The sequence below is a fragment of the Chelmon rostratus genome, chromosome 20, assembly GCF_017976325.1.
Source record: "Chelmon rostratus isolate fCheRos1 chromosome 20, fCheRos1.pri, whole genome shotgun sequence".
In the NCBI taxonomy this organism is placed as follows: Eukaryota; Metazoa; Chordata; class Actinopteri; order Chaetodontiformes; family Chaetodontidae; genus Chelmon; species Chelmon rostratus.
This window is the reverse complement of record NC_055677.1, coordinates 16,827,488-16,839,770: the sequence shown is the minus strand read 5'-3', so window position 1 is coordinate 16,839,770 and position 12,283 is coordinate 16,827,488. Positions and strand designations below refer to the sequence as shown.

Genomic DNA, 12,283 nt, shown 5'->3' with positions numbered 1-12,283 from the left:
GACAGAACATTTGTAGGAGAGGACATCTCTGGTTTGAGTAAAGAGGATGTCAGAAGGTAAAGGGCACGTCTATATCATTCATTGACACAAGGAACAACATTAAGAAATAATGTAAAGGACAAAAAAGCCTACATAGTCATTAAACAAACTATGTACTTACTGTGAGATTTACTTCAGTTAGAGTGAATAACTTAATATTGTAAGTAAGTATGAATGATGAACAAATGGATCATACGTGACCACAAATGTTAACCGCAGCTTGTAATACCTGAAACCAAAAAACTCCATTCCAGACAAGTCAAACGACTCCATTCAAAAAGCCATTGAACAAATGATGAGAGATGCTCGCTGAAGGCCGCGGATGGAGGATTCAATGATAAATCCGTCCCAGCTATCATCTCCAGAGGACAATTCAGTACAATTATCAATCTTGATGAGGATAGGCCTCACAAAATATTCATCCTCATGGCAACCAATTACCCGGAGCACAAGCCCGCAACGCGAAGAGCTCCTATGCCCTTCAAGAAGTACACTTGAAACCTGATAAAAGTATGGTGGACGCAGAGAATGCAGTGTGCGCTGTATAGTATGTGATTGTCACCGTCTTTGTTCTTATCAATGATGCTTGCAACAAAACGTGGCCTACATCGCCGCGCGTCTCTGTCGCTCAGCCACTCCGACTGGCCTAGATCTGAAGTGATGGCTGATGCAGTTTGTACAAGTGGGGTGTCATTCAGATCCTCTTCCAGCATTCATCTTCGCTACAAACGAAAGCCTCGGGTCTCAGCGGAGCCCTGGAGGCAGACATGCCAGACAACTTCTTAGCTGTTGCTTGTCTGGCTGGCACAATGTAACTGTAGAGAAGCAGGGGTACATGGGTTTGCTAAGTGTGTGTGTGTGTAGCTGTTATATGTGTGATCTGTTGTGATTCTCTTGGTCTGGAGCTGACACATTTATTAAAAGCAGCCTCTGAAAATAGATACTGTACACACATGGCCCAGGATCTCTGCATGGGATGGCCCCACCTGAAAACACGGAGATGCTTTCATTTAGCACAGACAGGTGTGTCGCAGTTTAAAGAATAGAAAGCACAGGCTGTCATTTAGCTGGAGAAAGTAAAAAAAAAGTAGGGAAAAAACTTTCACTAGAAGCCAAACAACCTGTGAAATCCTGGTTTACTGAGTTTAAATAGAGTTTTCAATGAGCTGGATAGGTTACAGGCTATTCCCGGTCTATTTCCAACATACTTTAAAAGAGTTAAATTTTTCTGTAACTTAACATGAGGAATAAAAACATTCCAATCTCTAAAAATGAACACAAACAGACGTCCATGTGTTCCCAGCAGATTCCTGAGTAATGTTCTGCAGTTAAGTACAGAGCTAGCTTCATATGAAATTGAGAAGACTAATCTTTAAAGCAGCTATAACAAACAATCATAACAATGGATTAAATTACTAGGTTTAATGTAGAAGTGGTCTCCTGCAGTGAAAACCCCGCAGAGAGTTATCATCCGACCCCCCTGAGCGGTGAAGAGCTTGATAGCATGTTTTAACTCATTATTTTGGTTTTCCAGCCTGCAATTTTTCTGTTTTTGTTCACTCTTATAGCATCATTGTCAGCCACAGGAAGCTGTTTTTAATCAAAAAACTAAAACCTTTTAGATGCAACCTGCCCGGCACCCAACAGAAACAAACAACGAAGTGGAGCATTTAGCGGCTGAAGAGCCAGACAGTCCCCTCAGAAGTTGGTGGAGACCAACATAGAGCCAGAAGAAGAGGGACTATTGGCCTTACATTTGCCAAACGGACTCAAACACGACTCCAAATAGATGCGAGCGTTTCTCTGCGTCGGACAGATGTGTAACTAGGCAACTGCTGTGTGTGCAATATGGCAATATGGTCTTATATAAGGTTATAATTGTCATTGTGCTATAACTTGTAGTCACAGTTTCAAAAATAAAGGATTTTACGTTTTTCTTACTGAAAACTAATATATATTAAAAACATCAGCACTACTCAAATCATACACTGCACCATTTTTGAGATCGTGATTTTGTCCTACAACCACTCATAAAGCTGCAAAATTATTGTGAATCTAACTTCAGAGCCAATGATCCACTGCAGCAGCGTCTCATGGACAATCTGGGCGTCCATATTCTCATCACTTATGCGGGAAACTGACCCAAGCAGCGGTATTTCAGACAAAAAGCAGTTCATTTCAATGGAATCACTGCGATCAGGAGGTTTTCTCACAAAAGTAAATCTGCACTATTTCACCATCTTGACAGTTCTGACCTTTGTGGAAACGGAGAAACCCGGAAGCCAATCCAAAATAGAGAAAATCTCATTACCTGTTGCACGACCCTCAAGTAGTCAATATGTCACCAAGCTTCCATCTGCAGCTACACTGAAAGGACTTGTGAATGTATTTCATTGTGCCACTTTCTGGTATGAAGACTTCCCAAAGTCAGTGTATTCCTAATGTAATTATCACTGTCTGACTGTCTGCGTCGTGGTCGTACCGCTGAGCAGGGGCTGGTTGCGTCTGTGCGTGGCGGGCAGCGGGCCCAGGCGCTCGAGCCGCTGGTTCAGAACTCTGCCCAGATGGCCCGTGTGGCGAACGCTGCCGACGGTCACGCTGTGAAGGTACACCGGCTCCAGAAAGTGGCTCAGCAACGCCCCCTGCAGGCCCAGAATGTTCCATCTGAAGGGGGCGGGGGGTTGGAAAGTAGATAAGGAGAGGAGAGGTGAGGGGAAAAGAGGGAGAAAGCGCATTTATAAAAATGTAGGTGAGGAAGAGAAAGGACGATGACGGGGAAAAAAGGAGAAAAGAATCGGGGGAGGAAAAGAGGGAGAGACAGAAGTGAGAGCTTCAATGACAGGTAGAGACAATTTGATCATTATCTTGATGTGGGACGTGATGAATAACAGCCACTGGACTGACACAAACAGATGCACACACACAATCTGACAGACACACACTCTTCTCCCTGGTTCACAGACGCAAACCACCTCCACCACCTCCACCAGCGACAACACTGCCAAGGGTCAGAGCGTCAGCACTCACTACATGGAATAACACATTACCATGTGTGCATTCATCAGTGCCGCTGGGGTTAATGCACTGCACGGGGATGCAGGAAAGCTTGCGTCGATGGGCCGATCACTTCGGGATTTGTTTAGGGGGATCCGCGGGTGACACAAAATCACTGTGGGGCTAATCCTGCCAGCATCGCCTGACGCCTGATACTATAGCCAGCTGGTCATGTGCCACCTACGGTCAAAATCCTTTCTATTTAACCAGCAGATGCTAATTTATGGAAAATGATAATTACAGCGTTTATTATCATTCCTGCCCTTCATATGGAGAGAGGAAGCCTGCTGCGTGCCTGAGCCGCGGCCTTTCCGACAAACTTACACCAGGCACAATCAAAGGCTAGACATGCTGCTAATTTTTATATCATTGCTCTTTTTGTTAATCAATGTCTCTTTATTATGGATGCAATTACGGCGGCTGCTTGTTTTTTCCCCCCATCACTTAATAATCACTCATTACGGCTGCGTTTGCTTTCCGAGCAGTCGATCAACATCAACGGCTTTCTGGGAATCACTAAACCCGCTCGCGAAGCGGCGGCCGGCCGCCTACGCCTTACCTGCAATCTGTCAGCAGGATCTGTCCTTCCCTCTCAAACAGAGAGGAGGAGCTTTGCTCAGAAAGAGGCACACAACCTCAGTGCTCCGCCATAACAGAAAGAGTTTAGCCTGAAATATTAATTTACCCAGAAAGCGACACCGTGAATCAGAAACATCTTCTAATCTCATGCAAGAAAAGACAGCCATCTGGCTTGGGTGTGTGAATTTAAAGAGAGGAGAGGGGAGAGACCTCTTCTCTCTCTCTCTCTCTCCGTCTCTCTACATCCATCCTTTCTTCCCTCCTCCAGTAAACGCCGACCATTAAAGTAATGTGTTCATCTGCATAAAACTGCAGTGGAATTGAGAACATCATCGTTATATGAAAGCCATTTAGGCCCCTCAATTAAATCCAGCTGTCGGCTTCAAATCAAATATTAGCAAAGGAGCTTCATCGGGCCTGCCTTAAGACAGCAAAATGATGATCATCAGGTGAAGCAATGATCGGGGTGAGACATTGGCCGTTATTAAAAATGTTTATTATAAGAGCAAAGATCCTAAAATCCCCGCTGGTCAAAGCTGAACTAACTATAATAAAGTGCAGGAACTGCAGGAAGTGGGGAAATAAAAGAGTAATGGGAGGTTGCAAAATGAGTGTGACAGAGGACAAGAGGAGTATCCAGGGGATCACTTTAAGACCGCAGCAGTGTGTGTGTGTGTGTGGGGCTGTGTTGAGTCTGCGGTCCTAAGCTCCCCTCAGTTCCACCCTCCACCCTGACCTTGATAAACTGGCCCTTGGTGACCCACTCACTTTAACGACGGCCACCCATCATTTACAGCAATATAAAAAAAAAAAAAGGAAAGGGGAGGCTGTGGAGCAAAGAGAGCGCGTCTGCCGTCTGGCCTGGCGGGATGGAGGGGAGGGAAGAAAAGCAGGGTGTCCCCTCTCCCTCCCCCGTCACTCTATTTTTTTGTAAAGTAATTGCTTTCACCCCCGTTGGTGACCTGGGTAGATTTAATCACACCATCTCCAGCCCTGGCCAACTGAATCAAATTGGTCAAATTAACAGCGGCTCCACAGGAGAAGGGTTCACCTCTCTCTCTCTCTCTCTCTCTGGCTGTCCCTCGCTTCCTCTCGTTCTCTGTGTGTGTGTTTGTGCCAGTCCTTTCACACACAACACAGTGGCTCAGCTGTACTCCTGTATGGCTCAGTTGGCACAGTGCGGTGCTTAGTAAGCTAAATTCATGGGTTCAGGTCCTGTCGAGGCCCAGTCCTGGCACAAAAACACTGAGACTATATTAAAAATTGATTTCAAAGATATGTTAGGAAATACAACATCAAGGGTTGAGATAAAGAATTACTACTGTTGTGAGCTGGTATAATTTTGAGTGTCTTTAGCCAAGCTAGCAACACAGCTCTGGGGACAGTAATGTCGGTCTGACAGTTGGACAGACGGTCCACCACTTTGCTCCAGATTGAAATATTACATGCAGTCATGTCCCACACGTACCATCATGAGGTCAAATTGTCCAGTAGATAAAAAAATACCCTCTAAGTAATAACGGTTCTCAGCCTCAGCTGAGTTTGGTGAGATTCAGCAAATGTTTAGCATGCTAATGTTAGTAGTTAGCTCAAACCACTGCTGTGCTGTCTGAAGTACAGCTTCACAGAGCAACTAGCATGGCTAGCTGCAATGACCAGTGCTACTCAGAAGTATTCCAAATTACTTAAAACTTACTATTTTACCCTTAAAGGAAGAAATAAGACATTATTTAAATCAAAGTAAAAGCCACAAAACTTACTGTGGTACATCCTTACTTGGTCTGCTATGACCAGTAGCTTACGGGGCTAATGTTAGCAAACCGTAGAAAGATATTACTGTGTAACTGACATTTCACTGACTTGAAGCAGATGTTCTGCATCTGGAGGAACAAATGGCCTGTTTTAAAATCTTTTGAAATTTTGAAGATATTGTTACCAAATGATAAAATATCCAGAACATGAATACCATTATGTGTGTGTGTGTGTGTGTGTGTGTGTGTGTGTGTAGACGTCTCCCTCTGCCTGTAAAGATGCTCCTGTGAGTACACACCAATGCCTTCACTCCTCACACATGAGGACTGTGTGAAAACGGAGGCGGAAGTGCAAAGCTGTCCTGATTTAGCGTCGCCGTCTGTCCAGCGCGCGCTTGCCAACATGCATTAACAATTTACACAGGCTCCATTGTGTTTTTGCTTGCCGAGCGTTACCAGTACTAAACTGGCAAATAAATAAATGGGAAATAAGTGACACTGCACTGGAATACTGAAATTACTTCAAAACTAAACTGGCCCTGCTAGAAAGCCTACAACTAAAATTCCAATATAGAAACCATGCGATTACATTTTGGAATGTACTTGGTTTAAGTATAAATAAAAAGCCCACAGTGGTTAAAGGTTGTAAGAATAATATGCAGGCAAACTAGAGGAGAGTCAGCCCTACAGATCTGGAGATTAAAACAATGACGTGATTAATACACTAATTCATTACAACAGGATTAGCCGTTCAAGTCACATATGGGAAATCAATCACCACCTGCACTATAAAAGATTTCACATACAGCATGGCTCATGTCAACACAAACACGCGCCTACACACACACACGACCCAAGGTAAATATCAGACGGACCTATGCACAGCTCACGAAGTGCACTTCAAAATGCTTTATTTAAACAGAGATCACTCCTTCTCATATGGAAGCTAATAAAGTTAAACCCTCAAACAATCCTTTTCAATCTCTTACGTAGGCCAGAGACCTCCGGGTTGAGAGGATGTGGTGATCACATGGTTCGTTAGGAGTTTATGCTTTGATGTTGTGTCGGCCTTCAGTCCATGCTCTAATAACTGCCATTAGAGAAATTAGGAAATTATATTTAATGGCTTTGGCACTGAACTCCTATGACTGTTTTCTTTAACCTACTTACCTGAGATCAGCAGGAAATGCTTGAGATATAATATATAACTGTTGATCTATTAAACAATGTCAACAATGTTAAGCGTTAAGAAAAAAATGTATCAAGTCAAAATGAAGTGAAGAAAAGAAGCATACTGATTGGATTTCCAGTTTAAATTCACCAAAAGAGGCTGGGCTCTTTCAGGTATAAATCATGATGTTCAGAGTAGCAGCAGGACAGAAAGATGCTTTAGTTGTGACACACTTGACAGACAACAAGTGAAATGAGGCAGAATGTACAGACAACAGAGAGTTTGATTTCGAGCAGAGGTAACATATTCCAGCACTGACCTGGTGATTTTGTCAGTGCAGGACATGGTGATGAGCTGCTCGCCCTGTAAGACGCCGTCCCACGTCTGGACGGGCCCCCGGCATCGGACCGGCACCGTCCCTTCGCCGGACTCGATTTTGGTCCGCAGGTGGCTGCGTTGCTTTCTCATGAGGTGTCTGCTGCTGTGTACTGCCAACACAACACATACAATCACAGCCTGAGCCGCATTTCTTATCATTGCTCGTTACAGATGCTCAGTTTAACGAGCTGATAATGAAGCCCGTCATTTCTAAACAACACGAAGCCGTTTCAGATCTAATCATGTCAATCAGCAGCATGATTTACTTTGTACATTTCTGACCAAAGTCACTCAAAAGACACCGTTCGGAAAGACATCAGCTAAACCATGCTGGAAACACTTCCAATATGGCTTTTAACAAATTACACAAAATATCCCTTATAAAGTACACACTAATTTGCAATTCTCAGTATAATTAGGGATGTTCTCAGTTACTTACTGGCTGCATGTATTGGAAAAAGGTTTACCTGATGTATTGTAAACCAATAAACAATAAAACTTTATTATTAGTAGTATATATTTCAGTAAGATAACAGGAGCAGTTTCCAGGGGAGGACAACTACAGCAATTCCTGCATAAGCAAGAGTTTGAATGAGGTTATATCTTATTTTAGGGAATTCAATTCATCATTATGGGACTGTTGACTGTCAAATTGTTGATGAAGGGGGCATTTGACTAGACTCTAGATGTATGAAGCAGCGGAAGGGAGGAGCAGGAACCATTCCCCTGGATTAAGTCTTCATGCACCCTTGATGCAGTTCATATTAGGCATGGCTCAACCTCTGCTGTTTAACCTCATTTATGAGAGCACAGGACCTTGATTCATTTAGACCACTTCCATGTGGCTTCATGTGGGTGTACAGGGCAGCATGACCTCCACAGGTGCTCATATTCTTAAAGATACAGTATTCATAGTCTGCATAGCATCAGAAAAAGAAAGAGAACCTCCAATTTCAGGAGAAATGAAACAGGGAACAGTGGAAACAAGTTTTCTTGCTTTCAGTAAAATTACAATATGGATATCTCCCTAAAAGGGTGAATGCGTGCATGTTGATAATCACTGTTTTTATTTCACTCTCATTTCTTTAGGCTTAAACTCCACTCTCTTCCTCTCCCTCTCTTCCTCCACGGCTGTTGCGTCGGCTGATGTGACAGCAGCTAAAAATTAAGCCCCGTCTTCCGGCTCAGAAGTGTTTAAGAACAGTCAGGAAAAGGTACTCAGTAATTTTCTAATCTCTGAGAGCGCACTGCAGAACATTTAAAAAGGTTTAATGACCAAAAACGTCGGGTTCAAAGGCTTCTCCAATGACAGCGTCGTCTTTTCTCCCTCTCTCTTTCCATCCTCGCTGGTTTCATGAAAATCTCACCATGTTCTCCGCTGTAGTGTATATTCATAGAGCTGAATAGCAGCTTCAGTCTGGGATGAAAGGAGAGGGAGAACATATACATTCTACTGATGGAAACTGCAGTCCAGATTACATTTCTCAACTCGTAGGCCACCAGAAAAATGCTGGGCAAACCGTCTAAATGAATATACAATTTATTTTCGGCGGGTAAGCAATAAAATGTCATCTAGTCAGCACAGCGTGGCGGAAAGAGGCCAAAGACGGAATGTGACATGAAAAGGATGCCAGCCTCTTGACTGTGTCTGGGGGGGGGGGGAAGCAGAGCAGTAGCTTTCAGAATATCTGCCAGATATCTCTGCATAAACCCACAGACTGAGAGAATGAGATGATGAGAAAATGAAAGTGATTGCATTAAATAGAAATACATTGCGTGTGTTAACAGTAGCTGTCTTTGTCCTTTTTTCAGCACTGTCAGCCTAAGTCGAACAACAGAAACACAAAGGCCTGCTGTCTTACAGTCAGTGGTGATTTCATAGGGCGAGTTGAGCCTCCCGTCCCCACACGGCGACGTGCTGATGTACATGTGGAAATGGACGTTGTCTCTCAACCTGTAGCTGCACTCCTTGTGCCGCACGAATATCGACTCCTCCCAGTCCTCTGGCCTTTTACTTTGGTCGTGGAAAAGAGAGAAAAGGCAAACAACAAATGCGAATGAGACTGATGAGGAGGCAGCGCCATTCATCACAGCATAAGAGACGGATTTCCATTTTTTGTTCCCAGTGATGGAGTGTGTCAGAGGTGGAGAGAGATGGACACTGGCCCCCTGTCCGACCGCAGACCATTCTCCTGCTGTCACACACACTCTGGACATTACTCAAGCTGTCCACCTGTCTCAGGGAGACTTGAACCTGTGGTCTATACGTGGCATCACGAAGGTCGACTAAAGATTTGGCTGTGTAAGAATAATGATTAAATATACAGCAAACATACAAGAGAATGACCACTGTAAATAAACTGTTTCACAGTCGCTGTGGTGTGTCTAGATGTGCTGCAACTGCAAAGAAAGTCAGTGGAAAGAGGAAAGTTTGTCGGAGGTGGTGCGCACTGAGGCAAAAGCAGTTCAAAATGCTTCAACTTGAGAAAAAAACTTGCTTCATGAATCCACCGTTAGTTCATAAACACACATTTTTTAAGACAGCTAAGTCAGAAGTTTTAAAAACTCCCCCACATCTTTTAATGAGCTGAATGCTTGCAATGTGGCCGACTAGGTGATACATAATCCGCCGATAAAAAAATGGGTCATTGCTTTAGCTGTGAGCAGGAATAATGCTTTCATCACTCACACACACATCAGTATGTATGGTACACATAGTATATTTAAACTACGCATCCCAATGCAAAGCACGACTGCACTCTTTATATAACCTCTCCTCTGTCTCCGATGTCCTTTCAGTGAGTGTAAATATGGCAGTTCTGGCATTTTGTTTGGTCATTTCATTATGAGTTATCTTCCCCATTAGCCATTTTACTCAGCCGAAAAGTCTCCGTACCTGCCATCTAGCATTGTGCTAAGACAAAAAGTCAGTGCTGTGTATGCAAATATGACATTCAACGATCTAGAGTTCTAGCCACTAATCTGATGAATCAGCCTTGCTATCGGGTTCCTCAGGGAGCTCAAAAACATAATATATGCTTATGCACTGGAGGCAGTTAGGAGTCAAAACTCGTCACCGCTGTCTCTTGATAGTAAAAATCTTGGTGAGACTTCGTGTGCACCGGAGCATGCTTCACAGGTTGCAAAGGCACACAAAGTAGATACATTTAGAAAAGTGCTAAAAACAAATAGGCCGTCGAGACCCTGAGCCGAACCAGTTGAGTGTGTGATAGTATGCTTAGTTAGCTGGAGAGAACAGCACACATATGGCTCGTTGATTATTGAAAAGTCTCCGGTGAACAAAGCGGTGCTGTTTCTATGGAGCTTATTACAGAGGAGAGAGCATTGCTTGGCACCGCAGCGGGAGGTCATAACAAACAAGATATTTAAATGCTATTTAGCATTCTGTAATGCAATGCATGGTAAAACTTTGGGAGGCACCTTGGACACTAAAATCTTTAAAGCCTATGCAGCATGTTGGCAACGGTCTAACTTATTGATAGAAGTTAAATATGCAGTCACTGGTGAAATGTAACTGAGTATATATATATACTCAAGTAACTTTGACTTTCTGGCGCTGGTGTTCTACACCAGCCATCAATTATTGGTTTACCAGAGCTGAAAGGAGGAGCAACCGTAGTGACTAGTGAGAAAACTACAACAACTAGGAGCATGGCGGAGCTTACGGTGGCATGAGAGTGTGGACAGTGTTTGCGTAACTACTTTCACAGCCAGCAGGGGGAGACAAACTTTCTGCACTTCAGGTTTCAGCAGGTATAATTAACTCCACCTCAATCTGAGCCAACAGTAGAATGCTGCTTATGCTTCTTTATGCATCAGTAACAATAATGAAGTTCCATACTATATAATAATGTAACACAAACAGGAAATTGTTATGAATTATGAGTACTTTTAATACTAGAAATTATGTAATATTTGGCCACTGTGACAATAAGCCAACAATTACAGCATACTGAGTCATACCAAAACATAGCGTAACGGTATCACAACTAGAGAGGCGTCATTAATTAGCAATTTATTAGTAATTTAACTGACTCAGTAATGTCAGTAACACTGCAATATCGAACTAATGTTTGCTAAAATTAGCTGACCTCAGCCATTTTGAACTGAAATCACACTTAGTCATACTTTTTGTAGTCAGAAAAAATGTTGAATTTTTTAAAAATGTATTGTTAATATTTTTTACTAACAAAAGGAAGAAAAAAGGTATTGGGGAAGAAGTCTGGACAGGCGTGTCCTTGTCTGTGTTTGACTGACAGCGGAGCGCCGCTGTTACGGCGTAAGCAACAAGAGACACAGTAAACAAAGTAGCCTGCATGTCATGAGGAGACAGCGTGTTGTTAGTGATCTTTAAGAGTAAGGAGCACAACAACACTTAACCAGACAGAAGTGACATTTGCAGGTATGTTTACCTGCTGTTTAATGCGCTGCAGCTGAGCAGCTAATTAGCTCTCCAGTCTGTGAACGGATGTCAGCAGTGCACTTTCCACTGGTGAATGTTTGTTTGTGGTCACGTTTGTAAGTTAGATGAGGAGGAGACTTTAGCAGGGATGTTAATGTGGCTCTTGTGTTGTGCAGCAGGCTGCTGTCTGGCTCTGTGAGACCGTCTGCTCTGCCTGTGATAGAACACAGACATTGCTGCTTTAAGGAAGATTTGACTGGCTGTACCAAAATAAGGTCTGCTGCTAGATGTTTACCAGAAGGGTTTTCTGTCGACTAATGCAGAACTAAGGAGCCTCATCATGAAACCCAAACATATCAAATACAAATTTCTCCTATTTAGTTTCTGCATTTTTCCCAAACAGGACAAGAGATTTACTGAGCAGATATGTAAGAAAATATATATATATATTTTTTTAGATTATTAGTTGGACTTCAACGGAAGCAGAAAGTCTACTGAACTGAGGTACACAAAGGTGTGTTTTATTGCTATTGATTTCAACCTTTCATTTGAAAAAGGACTAATCTGTTAATTCTTTGAAAAGTCGCATGCACATTACATTACAGTGAGTAAGTGCTCTATGGAAAAAGCTAGTTGCAAGTTTATTTAAAGCAGCAGTAGGATCTTCAGTCTCAAAGCGAGCTAACAAGCTAAAAGCCACACGCTTGAAATCATAAACAACAGCCTCGCATGCAGCTAACACCTCAGCAGCTAACTTACTAACTGATGTATTTCATGACATACAGATATTGTGTTTTTTGATCCTTGACATTACCATCAAAATGAATCTGGATGTTTTCCTTTAATAGATACCATCAGACCACTAGACCAGACACTTTGTGCAAAGCT

At 42.9% G+C, this 12,283-nt stretch overlaps 1 protein-coding gene across 1 annotated transcript in view; it reads right to left on the bottom strand.

The window, feature by feature from the left end:
* Positions 1–12,283, bottom strand: part of adarb2 (adenosine deaminase RNA specific B2 (inactive)) — a 161,482-nt gene that overhangs the window by 5,543 nt on the left and 143,656 nt on the right. Inside the window, exons 6-8 of the mRNA XM_041961674.1 lie at positions 8,835–8,986; positions 6,914–7,082; positions 2,522–2,703 (exon numbers count right to left, since the gene is read on the bottom strand). Of these exons, the coding sequence (XP_041817608.1) occupies positions 2,522–2,703; positions 6,914–7,082; positions 8,835–8,986 (503 nt within the window). The remainder of the gene's footprint in view (positions 1–2,521; positions 2,704–6,913; positions 7,083–8,834; positions 8,987–12,283) is intronic.